Source organism: Chiloscyllium plagiosum, chromosome 32, assembly GCF_004010195.1.
Source record: "Chiloscyllium plagiosum isolate BGI_BamShark_2017 chromosome 32, ASM401019v2, whole genome shotgun sequence".
Classification (NCBI taxonomy): Eukaryota; Metazoa; Chordata; class Chondrichthyes; order Orectolobiformes; family Hemiscylliidae; genus Chiloscyllium; species Chiloscyllium plagiosum.
In genome coordinates, this window is record NC_057741.1 from 16,053,823 (window position 1) to 16,078,048 (window position 24,226).

A 24,226-nucleotide genomic window follows, 5' to 3' on the forward strand; every position below is an offset into this window, starting at 1 on the left:
CCCTGCCTGCCCCCCCCATCACTTCCCCCTGCCTGCCCCCCCATGACTGAGGATGATGTGATGTATGCAGAGTTTGGTTGCGTGGAAGGTGAGGACTGGGGGTGCGGGTTCTGACCTTGTTACAGTTGGAGAAGTGGGGTTCAAGGGTGGAGGTGCAGGATGTGGATGAGATGTGCTAGTGGGAAGTAGGACAGAGCGGGTGCTTGATTTGAAGTGTCTCCAATTTACCAACTGAAAAGTCACAGCTTACAGCAACTGCATACTACAGGAAAGGTAACATTTTCTTCAGGTTTACAGAGTTTTGAGGCAGAGAACAGGCAACTTCTGTCCTGGGAGAAGACCGGCACACTCTTCCTCTGTCACTGTAACCTGCTTCCTGCTTCAGTCATATCACATCACATCACATCCTGTGTCAAAATTGAAGATAACCTTAAGTAAAGGAAGAATACATTATGCCAAAAAGGGTATAAAAATCTTTATACTGTGAACTCCATATCTCAAATCTATATTTTAGTCGCTTTTTGAACTGCCATGTATTGGTAAGAAATTGTATTTGTGTGTCATGGTTACACATTAACTGAAATCATTCAATTTAACTTGCCTTAACAAAATGTCGATATTCTTAACTTTTGCTCTTATAGATTTCCAGCAATCAGAGGAAATGTCTCCATATCATTAAAGTTAATTGATCCCTTGTAAACATGGTAGTTAAGTTTTTTGCAAGATCAAGCTCCATCTATGAAAGGATATATGTGTAAGATGAAGACCGCTTGCTCAAAGTATCGTCGTCTCAAAAGCTCTGTACTTAACCATGTACAGATGACTGGAGAAATGAATGTGTTATGATAAAGCACACTTTCAATAGATGGTGAATCAGCTTCCAGTAACTATGTACATAGATGATTGAATGGGGAAGTCCGTTGCCTGCTCAGATAGATGCTGCTCTATACCAGTCTCTCATGCGGAAACAGGCTGCTAAAGTATTAAAATTCTGGATGTAGATTTGCTCGTTGAGCTGGAATATTTGTTTTCAAATGCTTCATCACCATACTAGGTAACATCTTCAGTGAGCTTCTGAATGAAGCTTCATTCAGGGGCTCACTGAATATGTTACCTAGTATGGTGACAAAATGTTTGAAAACAAACCTTTCAGCTCAGCGAGCAAACCTACATCCAGAACCTTATTCTGAGCTTCGAATCTTCTCAACTCATATTGAAATTTCTTAACCAGTGGTTGAGGCCTGCCCATTCAAGAGTAACTGAATTTTACAGCACAGTGAATCTTAATGGTCAACTATCCTCAATAGTCAAATCTCAATTGACAAATAGTCAAATGCACACAAGACATTTCAGTACTAAATAAACACCTTTAGTTCTCTTAAAATTCTTAATTCTGAAGTAAGAATGTATATGATAGTTGTCTTTTGATGTGAATGAAGTGAGGTGGGGGAGAGGTAAGTAAACTAGTTGTGGCCTTAAAATGCCTAAAAGCTATTAAATGATATATCAAAACTGCTCAAAGATCTAGTAGCATTTGTGAAGATAGAAAGAGTTAAAATTTCAGGTCTACCCTCCATCAGTTCTGATCAGATGATGCCAAACTTGCTAAGTATTTCTCTCTCTTTTTTTCCATTCAGATTTCCACAACACCAGTATTTTGCTGTTGCATCTCCCTCCCACCCCCAAAAGAACTCCTAACCTCCTTGTTTTTCCTAGTTCACGCTCATTGTATCTATATAGTTATCTTTTCTCGAGTAAGCCATGCATCTTCATTTTATCAAGTTTCCTAGGCAGTTCTTCATAAAGACTAGTTCAAACTGATAAACATTGACTGTATTAAAGAAAAATCAAAGATATAATAAAACAGTTTTTAAAAAATGAAAAAGGTAGCACATGGATATGAAATTGTCTGTATGAGAGGAGACAGTAGAAGTCAGCAATTGTTTTTCAGACTGACGAAGAGTACATTAGGAGTTCACTCACACGTCAGTACAAAGACCACTACCTTTATTCATGTTAATGACTTGTACTTTGCTGTTCAGGACGCAATTACAAACTTTGCAGTTGGCTTGCAACCTGGAAGCATTATAAACTGTGAGAAGGCTTTGATAAATTTCAAGAGGACCTGGGTGGGCAAGTAGCATATTAAATTGAATGCAGAAAACATGTGATTTGTTTTCAAAGTAAAATCAAGAAAGGGTCTAAAAGAATTGGCATAATTCTAAAGGAACGGAGATTATTGCTCACACTTGTTGGCCTCATTTTTGTGTGCACCAAATAGATTTTTCGTCCAAAAGAGAGCAGTTTGAGGTGTGTTTGTGAATTTGCTAACAATACCAGCAAGGAGCAACACCAACACTGGGTTGCCACTATGACCATCTGAGAGTTTTGAGTCACTAGGTGGTTATGAAATGGGAAAGGTGATCTGGCTGTTGCTATCATTTTGTTCAAACATATGATAAACCAGTACAGAATAATTTGAGAATGGGTCCCATAATGTGGGTCATTAGCTGTATGGGCAGGTTGGCAAAGCTGTGAATGCTCTCCATAAAGAAAAGCTTGGGAGAAGTTTTGAAAGAATTGCTTAAAATTAAGGTGTCTCGACAGAACAGACAGAAAATGTTCCTATTTGGGTGCGGGCCAAGAGTCAGTTTTTCATGTTACAATCATCTTTTTGGAAAACTGTTATGCAGCAAGTGGCTAGGAGTGAACTACCCAACAGTTTGGTAACAACTCAGAATTAGTTAAAGATTTAAGGCTCTCTGTAAATGGACAACATCAAATGCTCCAGAGCAGCTTCAGCATTATGCTAGATCCAGAAGAATGGTCACTCTGTACTGACTCCCGGAAAGATTTGAAGGGCAACTGCAGCATAGGTTTGGTTACAGAGGCAAGTACACTCTCAGTTAACATCTCATTAACCCACTGTCAAGTGTATACATGTACTGTCTCATGTAATCCCACGAGGGTGGCAGGCTACCTGAGTTGTTTTTGCAGAGAGCCAGCACAAAAACAATATGTAAATTGGCCTCCTTTCTGTTGTAACCATTGATTGACAATTCTTTTGGTGTCACTAATATAGTCTTTTTTTACTTACTTAATCTACTGATTACCTTAATTAACAAGTCTTTCTCTGCATATTAATCTCATCTAACCACTCACTCGCTACTTGTGTTAAAGTAACTGTTATACTCTTTAGTCTCTTTGACAATGCATGTTTTATATTGGCAATATGTAAATTTATGTAATTTTCAGCACAACTTTGAAATTTTAGTTAAACATCTAATTCCTCTTCACATTCTAAGAAGTGTGCAGTGATCAGAAGCTTTGAATTGTTATAGCTTTATTTATACGTAGCCGCCTTACCTAATTATTTTATTCTTTCCTCTGTACCTTTTTTGTTCCTGTTGTCAGATTCTTATTAACAAATTTGTAATAATGATGCAGCAGTTAATATAGGTTGAATTTGGGGTGGGGCCAGACTTTAACCTCCAGGTGGATCCCACTTCTCTTGAACTTTGCATGTTGCCCCTCTCTCAAGCCACAGAGGAATTCCCTCCTTCCAACAATTCGCTCTCATGTGCATTGCTGTTCTCCTTTTTAATAAAAGTTCTGCTTGTGGCAAGACCCTGAGAAAATTGGTAAGGATGTCTCAGACCCTCCCATTGGCTCTTCTTGAAGCCCAGTCTCCTGAATCCCAAGATTCTACTGCTGTTTCTGTATTTGCCTGAAACAGTTTTGCATTGACCAGCAAGTGACAATAATTAAAAGGTTACCCTGGGTGCTGTTGATCAGGTTGTATGTATGACGAACTGCCTCGCAGGTAGTGGATATCGTATGCTGGTAATATTTCTGTCATTGAGAAAATAATGGTCAGGAGCTAGAGTTTGAAATGCATGCTGATGCTATCAGGGTGTAACATCCTACATAAATCTGAATGATTCCTACAAGCTGCACTCAGGTCCCACGTCTCTCAGTCTTCAGATTAAATTCCAAGGAGAGGGCATTGAGTTCACCAACTCCAGTGCAGGTCATGTAACTAATTCATTCAGAACACAACAGAAATAGAACTCGGCAAATTGACCCATTGAGTTTGCTACTCCATTCATTAAAGGCATGCCTGATCTGATTTGTGCACTTAACTCCACTTTCCTGTCTAATCACTCACTCTGGAAGAAAATTCGAAGGAGTAACAGCCTTCTGAGGAAAAGTCAACCTCATTTGTCATAAATATAATACTCCTTATTTTTAAACTCTGTTCCCTAGTTGTAAACTTTTCCACCAGGGAGAACATCCCTCTCAACATCTACCCTGTTACCCTCTCCGTCTCCGTATACTCCAATGAGTGTACAGTTGAGAGTGTATGGTGCTGGAAAAGCACAGTCTATTGTACTTTCAGCTACCTTCTCCCCAGCTCCACTCCCTCCCATTTATCTCTCCACCCCCAAGGCTCCTGTCCTCATTCCTGATGAAAGGGCTCCTACCCAAAACGTCGATTCTCCTGCTCCTTGGATGCTGCCTGACCTGCTGTGATTTTCCAGCAACACACTCTCGACTCTGATCTCCAGCATCTGCAGTCCTCACTTTCTCCAATGAGTATACACTCATCTAGTTAATCTGTCATTATAAAATCACTCCTTCATCCATAAACTCCTCTTCTACAATAAAATGTTCCACATATTAAGCATAGAGGGTTTTGACCCAGCAGTTATAGTTTTCCTTGAGACAAAATATAAGTATACTGCATTATGTTTGGCTGCCACCAATGAGGACACTTTCTTCATTGAAAGACACTTCACAAGGAGACTTGGTGGTAATGTTGTCAGTTATGTCAAGCCAACACACTTTGTGTTAACAGTACTATGGAAACTCAATCAAGTTAAAACTAACTTTTGTGATTTATACATAGCATCATAGTTAAAAAACAAGAGTAAACCATTCAGCTCTTGTAATCTGTTCTGTTTTGATTCAATCATGGTAGATGCAGATCTTATTCAATCTACTTAGTATCTGCAATGTCCTGTAGATGAATGTAAAATATTGAAATTTAATAAACTATACCAATATCTGTTTATTTTAATTATACATGGTAGTTTGAGATGCCCAGGCTTCTGTGATGCAGCAGTAATGTCCCAACGCCTGAGTTAAAATCCTACCTGTTCCAGAAATGTACAATAATCACTGAATCGATTGATTAGAAATTATCTACTGTGTGTCTGTCACGAAGAACAACCCAGCATTGAACTTGTTTAGAATGAAATTGTAAGCTCAGGCAAGCGATGAACAGTCTGGGTGTATTCTTCATAGCCTTGGAGGTCCTCTTAATTTTATTCGTTTTGATTCTCTTCCCAAACAGTCTTAATCTCAATTTTTAATTGGTAGTCTGAACAGATATCCGCTATCCCTTGTTCGATGTTTGATTTTTAAATCACTTGAGGGATATGGGACTCACTGTTGGGCCAGCACTTGTTACCTATCCCTAGTTGTCTTTGTAAGTGGTACTGAGCTGCTGCCTTCAACCACTGCATTACATGTGCTAAAGGTATACCCTCAATGACTTTAGGGAGGGAATTCCGCGTTATTGCTTCAGGTGACCAGTGAAGGAACAGCAAAGAATTTTTCAAAGTCGGGATGGTGAGTGGCTTGGAGGAGAACTTGGGGTGGAGAGTATGGTGCTGGAAAAGTGCAGCAGGTCAGGCAGAATCTGAGGAGCAGAAGAATCAATGTTTCAGGCATAAGCCCTTCATCAGGAAATGTGATGGAGGAGAACTTGAAGACAGTGGTGTTTCCAAGCATTGTCTGCTGTTGGCCTGCAGGTTGATCATAGGTCTGGAAGATGCTGTCAAAGATCTTTGAATTGCTGCAGTGCATCTTGTAGATAGTACTCTCTGCTGATATTGAGAATCAGTAGTGAAGTGACTGAATGTTTGTCGGTGCTGAGCCAATAAAGCAGGCTGCTTTGTCCTGGATGATGTCCAGTTTCTTGAGTATTGGAGCTGCACTCATCCAGGTAAATGGGGAGTATTTTATCACAGTCCTGACTCCAGCCTTGTAGATTTTGGACAGACTTGAGGGAGTCAGTATGTTATGGCATCATCCCTGTAGTTATTGCTCCTTGTTCTGCATTCCGCCATAGCAAGTAGTTTCCCCCCCTCGATCTCAGCAAATCCTCACTCCTTCTAAAACTACCTTAAATAGTCATGATTCGGAGATGCCGGTGTTGGATGGGGTGTACAAAGTTAAAAATCACACAACACCAGGTTATAGTCCAACAGGTTTAATTGGAAGCACACTAGCTTTCAGAGCGACGCTCCTTCATCAGGTGATAGTGGAGGGCTCGATCGTAACACAGAATTTATAGCAAAAATTTGCAGTGTGATGTAACTGAAATTATACATTGAAGAATTGATTGTCTGTTAAGCCTTTCATCTGTTAGAATACAGTGATAGTTTCACTTCTTTCATGTGTAAATCACAAAACCCTTTTTTTTTAAAGTTGCGTTCTCGGGTTAGCTGTTAACAATGGTGATAGCTAGATAATATGTTGAAGGTGCTAGCCCCCTGTGTTCTCTGTCTATGACCTGATGTTTAGATTGATTCCAATCTAAAAAGTGAAATAACAGAGTTTTACATAAATTCGTGCAGTTTTTGAGCTCAGAGTTCGACATGAATCTGTGATTTTTGACTGTGCAACGTAACTCTGAAAGTACCAAAAAAATTCACCACACAATATATATGTGTGCATGTGGGTCTTTGTCTGTCTGTGTGTGTCTGTCTGGGGTGGTGTGTGTGTGGTGAGTGCAGAGTGTCTTAAGTCTGTGAGGGGGTGCATGTGTGGGAGTCTGTGTGTCTATAAGGGTGTGTGTAGGTGTCTGTGTGCACGTCTGTGTGTATCTGTACCTTAAATAGATTACCTCCTCTTTTGTCAACAAGAGAATTCGAGCTTTGCCTGTGTAACCAGTCCTTGTAATCTTAACCCTGGTATAAGAGAATAACATTGAGATGTGTCTAATTCTGAAAAGTACCTTTTTCTTAAAGAAGTACAGAACTCTTATGGAATTGATGAGCATGGAATAAGGCCACCTTGATGGAGAAACTGGCTTCTTTTTCTCTGGTAAAACGCTTAAACAGTCCTTAGAAAATTCCAGTTTTTATTTTGATACGAAGTTGGTAGTGCCTTCTATACCCTTTTGTCCATGCTTGTGTGTGTCGTGGCTCATAAATGACCCTCAGCAGTAACTTTGAGCTAATGTGATGGATAATGCGTAAGGCAGGCACCCAAGATGACAGGGCGATTATCTGTTTTCAACCATGTGATTGGCATAGGGTAGACTCAGGCCCTAGAAATAGTGTATGAATGAGAGCTCAGAGAAGGGATGCATTTGTCATCAGGAAGCCATTCCCTTTAGGTGGAAGATGGACAAACTCTGTGCCAATTCTCCATTTCAACACTTGCGGTCATCTGTTGGGTGTGTACACTTCCTGTTTGTTTTAGCCAATGCATCATTTGAACTGTTGCTTAATAAACTAACTTAAAATTACTTAGTACTTGACTACCTATCTTGGGGACTGCGTCCCAAACCAATGGTTTTTAATTTTTAAAAAAGTGAGTGACTTGGACAATTAGTTTTGCTCAATCTATTATTGTATGCACTTGTGATTGTACATTGATTAAAATATTTCCTGCCATTGCATTTTTTATGTCATTAACAGAAAATGAACCAATGCCTATTTCTTCCACAGGGATCTTGTACAACGTCTGTGACAGAGTCCAATCAGGAGATATTTGACCAGATATTGATCTTGTTTTGGTGTACTATATTTACATAGGCGTTCACAACTTTAAATCAAACAATGGTAACAATGAACTCAAGAAAATGAAATATGTTGTTACTCATTTGCATGTGGACTTTGAGGTTTCTGCTGTTCATTATAGTTTATACTCTTAGTATAGGTGATGACTGTTGGACATTGTTAGCTGTATTCTTGGGAGAATCGGTGATAGCACTGCATGTGTAATCTCAAAAATTAATGCCTTTTTAACATCAACTGTGTAATTTTATACCATCACTTTATCTAAACCAAATTGGCATAGTTAAATTACTTTACTGAATGTGGCCTATTGATTCTCTTGGTTGAAGATGTAAAAGATTCTCTTTGCCTGCTTCCCAAAAATAGTACTGAGTGGTTTAAATATATAGAGTGTCATGGGTGATGAGTGCTGAAACCTGATGCTGAAGAGGTCAATGCTGTTGCCTGAGTTCTGGAGCATGCCAAATATGTGTGCAGTACTAACAAGGAACAGAAGAGTGGCTACACAATGATTACGAAGATACGCACAAATATGGAAAGTCAAATTATGCAATCAGCTGACTTGTTTCCCTTCCCGACTATGTATAAATTCCTTCCAAATAAAAAGTTTGAAGTCATGGTTTTAGGTCAGGAGGGCAACATGCTGATAATACAAGTCAAGATCTTTGACCTTTTGCATTTTGAAACAGAACTTTCTTAAGCCAATCAACATAGCTGGAGTATATTTAGAAGGCATGGGTTTTGCTGTATCTGTTTTGAATCGGTGCAAGTGTGATAGGAACGTTTCTTCTCTAGCCTTGCAATTTCAGCTCATGAAAGGACGTAGTTATGGAAAAGACTCTGGTTCAGTATTTGAACTTATACATTCTGCTTTCTGTGAAAGTGATTGGAGGTATTTGTTAACAAGCTTGTGCATAGTTAATCGCACTTGTCAGGCATCCTTTTACCTGTGGACAGTCTATTCCAATCAACTTTTTGAAAGTTCTTGTCTTGTACTATTGAAATTTGCCTTACTGCAATTGAAATTTTTTAAACTTTTTTGGAAGGTTTATTCTTTTCAGGAATCATTTTGAAATGAATAGAATTATGATCGCTAAACCCAAAGTGCTCTTCCACATTCACTTCACTTGCCTACCCAGCCTTATTGCCCAAAAGGTCTAGTTTTGCTCCCTCTCTAGTAATATTGATAAAATTTTCTTGAACACATTTGACGTCATCCAAACCATTGACACTATGGTAGCCCCAGTGAGTTTGGAAAATTAAAATCCCCATTATTACAACTTTATTGTCCTTACATATATCTGATTGCCCTGTGTAACTGTTTCTCAATTTCACTCTTACTATTGGGGGGGCCAATAGTACAATCCTATCAGTGATCTTTCCTTATTTGTAATTTCTACCTATCTATTTTCACTGGATGATTTTTCAGAAATATCTACCCTAGTTAGAGTAATAATATACTCCTTAATCAAAAATGCCATCCCCCACCTTGCCTCCTTTTTCTTTTCTTTTGTAGTTTATAAAACCCAGAGCTGCCATCTTGTTCATCTCTCAGCCAGATTTATGTAATAGCTATGACTGCCAATCTCATGTTCTTAAACATAGCCTGAGTTCATCTGCCTCATCTGTGAGACCTCTTGGGTTCAAATAAATGCAGTTTAGTTCTTCTAAGTTACTAATACTTAAACTCTCTCTCGTGTCTTTCTTTCCCACCAATTGTTCTGTTTGTATTGCTACTTAGAATTCCTCCACTCCCTCTATCAGTATAAAGTCTCAATGGAATGAGCAAATCTTTGCAAGATATTGGTCCCTTTCCAGTTTAGATTAGACCCATTCTTTTTGATCAGGTCGTTTCGATCCCAAACGTAATTCCAATTGTCCAAAACCTTGAATCCCTGAACAAAACGCCAGTTCTTCAGCCATTGACTTATCTCCTTAAACTACTTGTTCCTTCCCTCGCTCTGGCATTGATAGAAAACCAGAAATTGCTACGTCTAAGGTTCTATTTTTAATCTTCTACGTAACCTCTTAAATTCACTCTACTGCTTTTAATCTTTTTCTCTACAAATGTTATTCCTGCCAACGTGCACAATAATGTTTGGCTTCCCAATCTCACCTTTAACAATATACTTGAAATGTTTAGATAGGTCCTTAACCCCAGCACCAGGAAAGCAACAAATGTCCTAAATTTATGCCCACTACCACAGAATCTCCTGCCTTATGCACTTGACAGGAAAGACCCTGACAACAATAATTAGACAGCATTTGACAAGATTTAATATAATGTAAGAATCGTTCCAAGTGTCCAGTAACTTGACTGACCCTTCCATTTTTCTTGGAGAGACTATCCCCTTCAGTTCCAAAAGCTGAATATCTATTTGAGAGAAATAACCATCAGAGAGTTTTGAACTAGCACATCACCTTTCTAACAGTCACCTATCTACCTGACTGATCTTGCTGTGTAATAACTTTTCTAAATCCACTAGCCACTTCCCTCTGTACCTCATTTATGGTCTTAACAACATTTAAGCCTTAAAGGTTGTTTCAGTAATACCTTTTTACACCTTTCATTACCTCCAGAAAGTAATGTTAAAATGGAGAAAATTAAATATACATCTCAAACATATAAAACTTAAATCAACCACTTAGCTGATTAACTGAAAAAAAAGTCCTCTTCAATAAATTTCTCTAAGAAAAATCTTTTCCAGAGCCGACCATGTGTAGGACTCTCTGGAATGAAAGCGCAACTCCTCCTTTTTTCAAAAAAAAAATCTGTTTAGCTTTTCAAAAAAAAACCTGTGCAACATATAAAAAAACCTTCTAACGCAGAAGAATTAAAGAGAACCTCAGCTTGTTCTTATAAAAAGCCCATTTGGAAAAAACATCACTTTTGTTGGGTTTTTGATTTTTTTTGTGATGTAAATGAAACAAAATGGAGGAAAAATCTTTTTAGTAAAATATAATAGCTGTTTTTTTTAAAAAAAACACTAAGCCTGCAGTCCCAGGACCAGCTGCAAGATCCATGCTGCTTTTCAAAATATGTCTGAATGTATTTTTATTTTGGTATTAATGGTAGGGCTTATTTATGGTTGGGCCTTTGGTAGTGTTGTAGAACAAAGGGAGCTAGGGCTGGAGGTACAGAATTCTTTAAAGTTTGTATCACATGTAAACAGCATTTTTTTAGATTAAATTCCCTACAGTGTGGAAACATGCCCTTCAGCCCAAATCCATACCAACCCTCCATGCTTGTCTTCATTGCTTGTTCTTTGTGTATACGAATTGGGATGTTATATTGAGATTGTATGGTACACTGATGAGGTCTCTTCTGGAATACTGTGTCCAGTTCTGGTCACCCAGTTATAGGAAGGATATTATCAAGTTGAGAGGGTTCAGAAGAGGTTTACCATGATGTTGCCTGGTATGGAAAATTTGAAGATGGGATGGTATGGAAGATGGGACTTTTTTTTTCACTGGAGTGTAGGAGATTGAGAGACGACCTGATAGAAGTTTATAAAATGAGAGGTATAGGTAGAGTTAATGGTAGTTGTCTTTTCCCTAAGATAGGAGATTTCAAGACTTGCAGGTACATTAAGGTGAGAGAAGAGAAATCTAAAATAGATATGCCCAGTTTTTTACTTACACAGCAGGTGGTTTGTGTGTGGAATGAACTTCCTGAGAAAGTGTGGAGGTGGATACAATTAGTGTTTAAAAGACATTTCGATGCATGCATAAGAAAGATTTGGAGGGATATGGGCCAGGAACAGGCAGATCAAACAGATCAGATTATGGTCAGCATGGATTGGTTGGATTGAAGTGTCTGTTTCCATGCTTTAAGGTTTTACAATTAAACCTAGAACATAGTGAAGAGTTCACAGTTGAGAGTGTTCATCTTGGAAGAATACTCAGAATTGACACTTCCAGTACAATAATATCTCTCTACAAATACTGCCAGATCCAGAGGGTTTTCCTGCACTTTTAAAAAAAAAATTTAGACGCTACCTGTCAAGCTGAATTATGAATGTACTTTCTTGGCAATCAAATCCTGTTTGTGACTTTGAAGCTGCTGGCTCAAAGGTCGCGATGCTACTGACTGCTTCCAAATTCACATTCTTACCTTTTTTCCAATATTTTCAAAACCTGTCTGCTCAAGCAACAAAAAGCTGTTCTACTTTGCAGCAGATTTTGCCTGTAGCTTGCTGGCTAATAGGTTTGTAATGGAAATAGATTTAAAATATTCTTGGATAGAATCAGTGCAGAGGCGCCATTAGGCCCATCAAATCTGCACTGACCCTCAGAGCATTGCCACCCAGACCCAGCCCCCTGTAACCCTACACTTGCCATGGTTAATCCACCTAACCTGCACATTTTTGGATGTGGGAGGAAATGGGAACTTCTGACGGAAAGCCACACTAACACTGGGAGAACATTCAAACTCTGGACAGACAGTCATCTGAGGCTGGAATCTAATCCGGGTCCCTGGTGCTGAGATACTAATTGAGGATTAGTTAATGTGTAGGAGATGGTCTTTTTCAGGGTGGAAAGATGTAACTGCAAGAACTGGTCCTGGGACCCCAACTGTTTACAATCTAGAATAAAGATTTGGTTGGGGGGGATGGGGGCCCGCAAAGTGTGCTGTATTCAAATTTGCTGATGTATACAAAAATAAGTGGGAGGGTGTATAATGAGGAATTACAAGGGGGCTATAGGTTGTGTGTGGGCCCAAACCTGGCAGGTGGAGTTTATTGTCAGAGATTGAAGGGTCTGGCACTTTCATAGGAATAATCAAAAGGCAGACTATTATTTGGAGAGAAATTCCATGAAAGTGCTACACAGGGGGATCTGGGTGCTCTTGTGCATAAAGCACAATGTTTTCATGCAGGTATAGCAAGTATTTAAGATAGTAAATGGAATTTCACCTTTTGCTGGGATTTTGAATTGAAAAGTAACAGTACAGGGTGTTGGAGAGGCTGCATCTGGAGTACAGTGTACAGCTTTGGTGCCTGTACTTAAAGGATGTACTGGCATTAGAGAGATTTCACAGCTCTCACTAGCTTGATTGGTGGGATGGAAGAGTTGACTTGCCAAGGGTAGCTAAACAAGTTAGGCCTTTGGTCTAAACTCTAATGAATAATGAAGGGTGAACTTATTGAAACATACAAAATTCGGAGGGGCTTGACATGTTAGATGTCTCACTAGTGGGAGCATCATCTCAGCAATTAAACTAGGGTTGAAGTTACAGAATAGAGGGGTCCCATATATCAGTATCAGGTGTGATCTTGGTGATTGGCAGGGCATGCTTGAAGGGCAAAATCGTCTTCTACTCTTTATTATTCTTAGTATCTTAATATAATATTTGTCTTGTGTATATTTAATAAGTCTCCTGACACTTTTGAAGATGTTGTGAAGTTTGTCCAGTATTGTGCCCATCTACCAACATCAATGCAACACATTAACTCTTTGTGGGAATTTCCTATCTGTAAATTGAAGTACCTAGGTTTCCTACTTGAAGTTTTATTGTGCCAGTACATTTTCACTTGGGCCAACTCAATTGTGCAAGTCAGTATTTTGTTTCCCCAAGGTTCTTTGCAACTTGCAAAATATTTTTACATGGGCTCAAACAATTCTAGGCATTTATATTAGATTACAGGTAGCATGTATTTGCCATGTGTTGGAATATCTGGCATTGTAGTTAGGTGTATGCTAGTTAGTATTTAGGAAGCTAGTTTACGCTTTTCTTTTTAAATGCATTTTAAAAAGATTCAAGTATAAATCTCCCACATTGCAGAGTTCTTATTCTTTATTAACAGTATTTGGACAAATGAAGAATATTGTTTTGTTTTTAATAAAAGGATTGCCTGTGTGATACAGAGTGCCATTTGTACCAGAATTAAACTAAGTGTTGCTGAATCTGGTTAGGAAGACTGAGTTCTGGTTAAACCAAAAACTAGAACAAAGCAGGCTGGTTAGAAATGGCGGTGTGTTTTTTTAAATGTTGGTATGCCACATCTCCATAGAGCTCTGATATCAAGGCTAGCTCAAAGATTCAGAAAAAGTCATTTGTGATCTCCCTGGTTTTTCTACTCTGCAATGACTGCTGCAGAAAAATTCTTTCTTGGGATATGGTGTCACTGACTGGACCAGAATTTATTGTCCATCCCTAGTTTTCATGAAGATGAGCTGTTTTCTTGAACTACTGCAGTTCATTAGATGTAGGTGTACACCCATTGTGCTGTTCTGGAAGTAGTTACACACTTTTTTTTTGATCCAGTGACACTGAAGGAACGGTAATTATTTTCAAATCAGGATGGTGAGTGACATGGAGGAGAACTTGCAGGTGGGGATGTTACCCAATGTTACTGTTCTTGTCCTTCCAAATGGATTTGGAAAGTGCAGTTTAAGTGAATTTCTACTGTGCACTGTACAGAGTACTCATCACTGCTGTGTGGGGTGTTGGTAGAAGGAGTGAATGCTTGAGGATATTGTGCCAGGCTGCTTTGACCTGGATGGTGTCGTGTTCCTTGAGCATTGTTTGAGCTGCACTATTGTAGGCAGGTGGAGACTATTCCATGACACTCTTCACCTGTGCCTTGGAAATGCTGGAGAGAATTTGAGGAGTCAGGAGGTGAGTTGCTCCCTGCAGGATTCCTATCCTGAGAGTTTTTTTTTGTAGCTGGTTTATTTATGCAGCCCGTCTAGTTCAATTTCTGAACAGTAGTAACCTCTGGATTGAGAGTGGGTTCTAAAGTGCTGAACAAATCAGGGAGAGTAAAACTGTCTTGATCCCATCTTGACCGTAATCTTGGTGTATTTCCTCAAGCTGTCTCTTTTATTGGATGGGAGTAGGTGTTTCAACTGAAAATGGGTCAATGATGATGCTCCTAATTTCTTCGGTAATAGCAGACCAAGAATTTCAGACCATTTCTCTCTCGCATTCAACTCTAGTAATTTATCCTGGGTCAGTCTGTATGGTTCACTACTATATCATGTGGTAGGTTCATCACATGACCCATTGAAGGAAGTCTGACAGTGCTGTATTCTGGGGTGTACAGAAGCACAGCTTAAACATAGGCAATAAAAATTTATCAGCAGCTGTCATTGGCCCTCTGGTATGATGCCCCAAGCAATGTGAGAGAAGCACAATGTCAAGCTATTCTTTATATATAGTTACATCTTTTTTCTTTTGAGGGTCAGGCTAAAGGTGGCTGAAAATACCAAAAGATGTGGTCTCTTTAAAATTGTGATGTTAAAAACTCTGCTCAAACATGTCCAATTTTAATGGCATTTTTGTTTTAATTGAATTTTACTCTCATCATGTATTACTTACCTAAAACTGGATGCTTAAGATATTTAACCTCCATCTTTCCTTTTTTTATTTAGTGTGTTCCATGGGAACTAATACCAACAGGTTGTACAGTGCCATGGCTCCAACTATAACAGATAATGGAATACCACAACCAAAGGAATATGATGTAGAGACCAACTTTGAACCAGTTGATCCAACAGACCCCAGTGATCTCCTCAAAGAATGTCAGAAGGTGCTCGAAAAACGTCCACCCAGACTCCAACGGGATTTTTTGCTTTTAAAGAAAAGTAATCTTTCTAGTGTGTCTCGTCCAATCAAGGTCCTGCAATGGAACATACTAGCACAAGGTCTGTCCTTTCAGTATGAAACGTGTTGCACTTGTGATGAAGTTAACATCAACATGGTGATGTTTAAATGATTGTTTAAATTCTAACACCTCTTCTCTCCTGAAAAGAGCCTCTTCAAGGAATACCATTCTATAGACAGTGGCACCCTTCCAATTATTTGCCTAAATGATTAATGTTCATTGTCAAATCCTTATAGTATTAGGAAGTATTTTACTATTGCTGAATATCACAGCCACAGTTGTACAGCATGAAAACAGACCCTACAGTCCAGCTAGTCCATGCCAACTATATTCCTAAACTAAACTAGTCCCACTTGCCTTGATTTGGTCCATATCATTCCAAATCTTTGCTATTCATGAACTTATCCAAATGTCTTTTAAATGTTGTAACTGTACCTGCATCCACCGCTTACTCTGGCAGTTCATTCCAAAAATTAAATCACTATATTTTAAAAAAATATAAATCTTTTTTCCTCTCACCTTATAAATAAACCCCCTAGTTTTGAATTCCTTCCCACACATACCTTGGGGAAAAGATCCATGCTATTCACCTTATCTAGGCCCCTAATGATTTTATAACTCTCTATAAGATTTTACAACCTCCTATATGCCAGTGAAAAACGTTCAAGCCTGTCTTCATGACTTGATTCCAGGCAATGTCCTGGTAAATCTTTTCTGAACCCACTCCAATTTAATAATATCCTTCCTACAGCAGGACAACCAGAACTGCACACTGTTTTCTAGAAGAGGGCTGACCAACCTCCTGTACAACCTCAGCATGATATCTCAACTCCTATTCTCAAAGGGCTGACACCTGATCTAGTTATTGTCTGACATTCATGTGGATTTTCCAGCAGGGGCACTGTATGGTGATCTATCCCAGTTGATTTTATTTCATATTTAACTTTCCTTCTTCTGTGCTTGGATTCAATAACAGCCAAACTCTGTCCTGATAAATCATCACAAGCAGAAATCCACTCAGTCATTCTCCTTGTCCCTGCTTCTAGACCTCTGGAAAGATGATTCTGTAAACATTGCTTAACCTGTCTTTTACCAGTGATTGTTCTTCATGCCCAAGTCCAGAAAGTGGGTATTAGCAAGTTATCTGCATGTGAAAGTAATGCTGAGTTGAAATTGGTTTACTGCAAGCCATCACGCCCTCCTTTTTTCTTTCCCTACCCCCCCCCCTCACTAATTAGCATCCTACGAATAGTGGGGTTTTGCAGTATACTCTACTCTATTTATTGTTTAAAAAAAGTAATTGTTGACTTTACTTTGGTTAACAATTTCTGATTTGTTTGCATTATTTTGTGCCTTGGAAAAGTTTTAATCAGGCCTTTTGCAGCAAAACATAAAATTCTCTTTTCTTGGGGGGAGGCCTGAAACAAACTGTGCTGGAGAAACTCAACTCGATTGGTGTAACAGCATCTGTGGAGAAACAAGTTGATGTTTCAAGTCTGATACGACTCTTCAACAGAAGTCTTGCCAGACTTGAAACATTAATCCTTTTCTCTTTTAAGAAAGACTGCTGATATCTTTTGAATGTTGTCTTTGTAAAAGCCCTTGAATTTAAGAACTAGTGGTAGCAGGACTACTCCAGCCAATATTTATACCCAGCAGTACAAAAAAGACAAGACCAGTTGATTCCAATGTCCCAGTGCGTAAGAATAAGTGGGAAAACACTTACATTTTGTATCCATCATCAAAGACTAAATTTCAATAGGAGAGCAGTGCTGTCTTAAATCTTTCACAACGTAAAGGTGTTCTTAGAGTCAGAGACAAGTCAGTATGACTTGTCTCATTCGCATAGATAATAGATCCCAAGATGAGGCATGTAATCTTTCCACTACGTTCATGTCTTAAGCAAGTGATCCATGCACCCTCTAATAAAAGCATGGGGAATAAAAGGTTCAGTTTGTTCAAATACTAAGTTTTTGAACCAGAACATAGATGAAGTCCTTTGCAGAATAAGCAGTGTCCTTGTTTAATCAATGTAGAGTCATGAAGATGTACAACAAGGAAACAGACCTTTTGGTCAGATATCTTAACCGAATCTAGTCCCACTTGCCAGTACTTGGCCCATATCACTCTTAACCCTTGCTTTATAGATGTCTTTTTTAAATGCTGTAATTGTACCAGCCTCCAACACTCCCTCTGGCAGCTCATTCCATACATGCACCACCCTCTGTGTGGAAAAAGTTGTCCCTGAAGTTCCTTTTGAATCTTTCTCCTCACCCTGAACCTATGCCCTCTAGTTCTGGACTCCCCACCCCAGGGAAAAGACCTTGCCTATTTATCCTATCCATGCCCCTTGTAATTTTGTAAACCTCTATAAGGTCACCCCTCAGTCTCCGACGCTCCAGGGAAAACAGCCCTAGCCTATTCAGCCTCTTCCTCTAGCTCACATCCTCCAACCATGGCAACATCTTTGTAAATCTTTTCTAAACCCTTTCAAGTTTCACAGCATCCTTTCAATAGGAAGGAAACCAGAATTGCACGCAGTACTCCAAAAGTGGCCTAATCAATGTCCTGTACAGCCGCAACATGATCTCCAAACTCCTATCCTCAATTCTGTGACCAATACAAGACAGCATAACAAACGTTATCTTCACTAGCTGAAAATGTGTTGCTGGAAAAGCGTAGCAGGTCAGGCAGCATCCAGGGAACAGGAGAATCGATGTTTCGGGCATAAGCCCTTCACTATATCTTCACTATCCTATCTATCTGTGACTCTACTTTTCAAGGAGCTGTGAACCTGCACTCCAAGGTCTCTTTGTTCAGCAACACTCCCAAGGGCCTTACCATTAAGTGAGCAAGTCCTGACCGGATTTACTTTTCCAAAGTGCAGTACCTCGCATTTATCTAAATTAATCTCTATCTGCCCATCTGATCAAGATCCCGTTGTACTGAGGTAACCACCTTCACTGTCCACTACACCACCTCCAATTTTGGTGTCATCTACAAACAGGTTGGTTGAAAATATTCTCTTTGCTGTTCCCTTTATTGATTATATAGGACATTGAGGCTACAACAGGACATCTGTTTTCTTTTATGATACTTGAGCTATGCTTTGTCCCTAATGCATGCATGTATTACTAACTTCTCTTGTATTAATGTGATTTGACTTTTATATTTTACCAACATGATAGTACATTTTTGATTTCAACTTTTCACTCTCACTTTAACACAGCTCTTGGAGAATGGAAGGATAATTTTATTAAATGTCCAAAGGAAGCTTTGAACTGGTCAGAGCGTAAATACCTTATCTTGGAGGAGATTCTAACCTACCACCCAGATATCTTATGTCTGCAAGAAGTGGATCATTACTTTGATACCTTCCAGCCAGTTCTCAGTGGGTTAGGCTATCATTCAACATTCTTCCCTAAACCATCATCTCCTTGCTTGGATGTAGAACATAACAATGGGCCAGATGGATGTGCACTGTTTTTTCTGCGGGAACGATTTGAATTGATTGACACTGCCACAATTAGACTAGCAGCAAAGATGTTGCAGACCAATCAAGTGGCTATTGTCCAAACCCTCCGCTGCATTGAAACTAGCAAAGTGTTCTGTGTTGCTGTGACTCACCTGAAAGCCTGCAGTGGTTGGGAGAATTGCACGAGTACTCCAAAAGTGGCCTAATCAATGTCCTGTACAGCCGCAACATGATCTCCAAACTCCTATCCTCAATGCTGTGACCAATACAAGACAACACAACAAACGTTATCTTCACTAGCTGAAAATGTGTTGCTGGAAAAGCGCAGCAGGTCAGGCAGCATCCAGGGAACAGGAGAATCGACGTTTCGGGCATAAGCCCTTCACTGTATCTTCACTATCCTATCTATCTGTGACTCTACCTTTCAAGGAGCTGTGAACCTGCACTCCAAGGTCTCTTTGTTCAGCAACACTCCCGAGGACCTTACCATTAAGTGAGCAAGTCCTACCATTAAGTGAGCAAGTCCTGACCTGATTTACTTTTCCAAAGTGCAGTACCTTGCATTTATCTAAATTAATCTCTATCTGCCCATCTGATCAAGATCCTGTTGTACTGAGGTAACCACCTTCACTGTCCACTACACCACCTCCAATTTTGGTGTCATCTACAAACAGGTTGGTTGAATATCTTCTCTTTGCTGTTCCCTTTATTGATTATATAGGACATTGAGGCTACAACAGGACATCTGTTTTTTTTTTATGATACTTGAGCTATGCTTTGTCCCTAATGCGTGCATGTATTACTAACTTCTCTTGTATTAATGTGATTTGACTTTTATATTTTACCAACATGATAGTACATTTTTGATTTCAACTTTTCACTCTCACTTTAACACAGCTCTTGGAGAATGGAAGGATAATTTTATTAAATGTCCAAAGGAAGCTTTGAACTGGTCAGAGCGTAAATACCTTATCTTGGAGGAGATTCTAACCTACCACCCAGATATCTTATGTCTGCAAGAAGTGGATCATTACTTTGATACCTTCCAGCCAGTTCTCAGTGGGTTAGGCTATCATTCAACATTCTTCCCTAAACCATCATCTCCTTGCTTGGATGTAGAACATAACAATGGGCCAGATGGATGTGCACTGTTTTTTCTGCGGGAACGATTTGAATTGATTGACACTGCCACAATTAGACTAGCAGCAAAGATGTTGCAGACCAATCAAGTGGCTATTGTCCAAACCCTCCGCTGCATTGAAACTAGCAAAGTGTTCTGTGTTGCTGTGACTCACCTGAAAGCCTGCAGTGGTTGGGAGCGATTCCGTTCCTCTCAAGGCTGTGATTTGCTTCAGAATCTAGAAACCATTACTAATGGAGCCGGTATTCCTATTATTGTGTGTGGAGACTTTAATGCAGAGCCCACTGAGGATGTTTACAAACAGTTTACTAAGTCTAGTCTAAATCTGAGCAGTGCATACAAGCTATTGAGTGAAGATGGGCAGTCAGAACCCCCCTTCACAACATGGAAGATAAGACCCTCAGGCGAGAGCTGCCATACGTTGGATTACATTTGGTATTCCCGGAATGCATTTTGTGTGAATAGATTGCTGAATTTGCCTACAGAGGAACAAATTGGCCCTAACCGCTTGCCGTCGTTCCACTATCCTTCAGATCATTTGTCACTTATTTGTGAATTTAGCTTTCTGGATCAATTTGATGAATGTTGACTCATTTCAATGTTATCAAAAGGTCAAAATTAATCAGTACGTTGAATTGAACCTCTCCGCCCACCCTCCATTGAACCACTACCATCATTTTGAGACTAGTCTGTCTTCAGACCATGATTGTTGGTGAAATGCTATACAGTGCTTCTGTCTCAACGGCAGTGAACCTTTTTTCTAAAGCTTGATTCAAATGCCACTGAATGTGAGGACCATTTCTTTTAAAATATTTGTATACGTTTTCTTGGATGGAGCTTGGGTAGTTTGTCTCAAATTGTGTGGTTTTATATGCACATCAACCAATGTGTAGTTTGCCTTGTGTTTTATTCAGAAATAAACAGATGGCCAGTCATTTCTGATTTTGCACACCGTTATTACGTTTGACCTTCATTTAATCCCCTCTCAAACAGACCAAAGAAAAATCTGGGCTAAGTGTAAATGTGTATACAATTCCAAAACTACTAAATTATTCAACTATAAACAACAAACTGTGGTTACGTGACTGGAAGTAAATGTGAAATTCATTGTAAACTTAAGTTTCTTAATTCTAATGTTTTTGCAGTTTAGAGGAGCCATATGATACAGGAGGCTTTTTACTCTTTCTTAGGATGTGGACATTAAGGTCAGTATTATTGTCCAGCCCCAATTGCCCTTGCGGAGGTCTGATGGCCCCCTTCCTGAGTTGCTGTAATCCAGCTGGTGTTGGTATATATCCAGTGCTGTTAGGGAGGACGTTCTTCAACATTCAGATCTAGTACCTATTTCCAGTATAGCACAGTAAAGCCCTTTATTCTGCTTAGTGGTATTCCCACTTATTACTGAACCCAATTATTTGTAGTTTTTTTTTAAATCAAGCTGTTCACACTTATTTTACATTGAACCTATATCAATACCAGGAAATGCCTTTCCTTGAATAGGAAGATCAGTTCCAGCGTTAAAATCCTGCTATCAAATTTGCCACACGATTCCCCATTTTTTTAATGCTAATTTGCAACATGTCTTTTTAAATGCTACAGTAATCCTGTTGTAGTAATCGGAGGCAAACTTTCCAATCTTGCACACTTAAGGAAGAATTTGATCCTTACTGGTATTAACCACTAACATGAGCAATTTATATAACTTTTAAAATAACTTTTTTTTTTAATTTTAAAGAAACCACAAATTGGGGGCCCAAACAGTACAAAAGCCTGCAAGTTAGTGTGGGATCTGTGACATTTTGTGTTGAAATAATGGATATGATATTCATCTGCTCTTAATAACAATAACTAGTGATGGCACTACATTTGAAATGCTTGAAACATTTGAACCGGATGCAAGCAATTGTTATTTTATTATAGTTTTAATCTAGAAAATACTGTGAACTGATAACCAATGTTATTGCAGCTGAAGGTTTTACCATGAATATTCACTGAGGTGCAATCTAATACAAAGCTTGTAAGCACAAAGGTTTTCCTTAAAAATCCTACAATTAGTTGTTTTTTTCAAAAAAAAACTCCTGGATGCCATTCTTTCAAACATTTTTCAGAAGTCTATTGTAGTTATGAAAGAGGAGGTCTATTGTATTAAGTGTAGTTCCAAACAATTTTATTCTTCTAGTCCTGTCTCAAATGGAATCCATTTTGAACTGTAAAGTCCTAAACATTAAATGAATTATAACGGATTTGAAATGGACACTTATAACTGCTTTTTGAACTTTTAGTTACCCTAACTTATTTCTGCAACATGCATATTTATTGTTTATGATAATGTACCAAATGTTTGTGCAGAGGAATGTAACTATGAACATATGAAATTAAAAATCCAAAGTTGGAATTTCTAGTGTCAGTTTCGTAGTGAGTTTTTATATAAAGCACATTTAAAGCAGCTGTTTTATTTCTGTGTTGTGCACTATTGTTCCATGTTCATTCAATGATAGGAAATGTTAAGAGCTGGTAGCTTTGATCAAAGGCTTTTATAATTACAAATTGTTTTAAAATAAACCTCAACTCCACTATTATTAATGTTTGTTATTTCTTCAGTTTCTAAAAGCTTAAAGATTAACAATGTTATTGAAACACTGAACAGTAATGTATTTACCATAACAAAGGCCATCAGTATTTACTGCAACAAATTCATGCAGGGAGATTATTTGGCAGGTTGGAAGTGTTTTCTTTCAGTTACTAGAAGGGTAATAACTTTTATTACAGCTGAGAGAAGGTCAAAGGCATGAATGGTAAGGTTAAAGAGTTTTTTTTATCTTGTCCAATAGTGTAAATGAAGTACATTGTCCTTTGTTATTGGAGGTGTCTTTTAGGTTCATATTTGTGATGTGGCATTTCAATGGGAGTAATTTAACATCAAGCAAATCTCATCATTGAAGATTAAACACTACTGTAGTAGTTTACATGTTCTTAATTCTGAAATCTTATTGACACATGAAATTTCTATAGGATTTTAGCAAATTGAGGTATTATATATACCATTAATTCCATTCACTTGCAGTGTTTCTCCCAAGAGTTATACAGATCAGAAACCTAAGCATTACATCCTTCAATTGCCAACCAGTAGAATATTTCACAAAAACTGTAGGGAGGACATCTGATAAGATCTTGTTTACATTTTGCAAATGCTTATGATTTATTTCCTCACCTTCTGTTGATTAGAACGATGTGTTCAAAGTGTGATTCAGCTTCCAATGATTTTAATTTTTCTCCCCTCCACTCCCACTCTAATCTTGGCACCTGACACTGTTCCAGGGAAGATTTTAGAGATTTGACAAAACAATTTCAAATTTAACACAATTGGGTTTGGACAATGAAGACTGGTTTAGCCAGCAACTTTCCCATCCCATCAGCAATCGATTTTCATGCGTTTTTTTTTAAAAAGTGGTGATACCCTACCTGACTATGCACATGGTCTCAATGTATTTCTTCCATTTTTGGTCAATGAACTAACAAAAAACTGAAAGCTGCTGAAAATGTTGCAAGTGCTTGAAAGGCCAGGCAACTAAAATGAATGAATGAATGAGCTAATGTTTGTTTGTGTATTCCATCTCCAGTTTTGATACAGGGTCCTCCAATGGCTGAAGCATCTTTGGTTGCTCCAGTTCATGCCTGATCTGTTTTCAGCTGATGATAGTTGAGCAGGAAGTTTAATATTAAAAAAACTCCACACAGCCATTTATCTATCCCTAAATCAGAGGACAGTCCTAAGCTCCAAACATAAGCAGAAATAGCTCATTTTGCTCCTTGTCTGTCTCATTATTCCAAAGAGATGATAACTGACCTACTCCAACTTCATTATTTACAAATCCCTTGTTTCCAATGGAATTTAGAATCTTACCTAATGTCTTATACTCAACAAAATACCTTCAGCACTGTCAGAACAGCCTTAAGATTTTATAACAAAACACTGGAAATTGCAGCAGGTAGCTCTGAAGAGCTATCTAGACTGTTCGGTTTCTCTTCCCTTGGATGCTTTAAGTATAGATTCCAGTATTTGCAGTAATTTGCTCCTACTGAAGAGTTATAGTCCTCATTTGCTATTATGACAATTTGCCCTGTCAAACCTCGTTTTCCTGTTTGTTTACTTACAATCTTTCTAAATTCTAGGGAATATTGACTTTTT

The 24,226-nt window shown here is 38.6% G+C and overlaps 1 protein-coding gene across 2 annotated transcripts in view; it reads left to right on the top strand.

The window, feature by feature from the left end:
* Positions 1-22,432, top strand: part of nocta (nocturnin a) — a 24,039-nt gene extending 1,607 nt beyond the window's left edge. Inside the window, exons 2-5 of one of the 2 annotated variants that reach the window (XM_043674098.1) lie at positions 290-464; positions 15,189-15,461; positions 18,651-19,064; positions 20,208-22,432. In XM_043674098.1, the coding sequence (XP_043530033.1) occupies positions 15,197-15,461; positions 18,651-19,064; positions 20,208-20,626 (1,098 nt within the window). In that variant the 5' untranslated portion in view covers positions 290-464; positions 15,189-15,196 and the 3' untranslated portion in view covers positions 20,627-22,432. The remainder of the gene's footprint in view (positions 1-289; positions 465-15,188; positions 15,462-18,650; positions 19,065-20,207) is intronic. The other variant, XM_043674097.1, reaches the window with a different exon arrangement.
* The last annotated feature ends 1,794 nt before the right edge of the window (positions 22,433-24,226 follow it).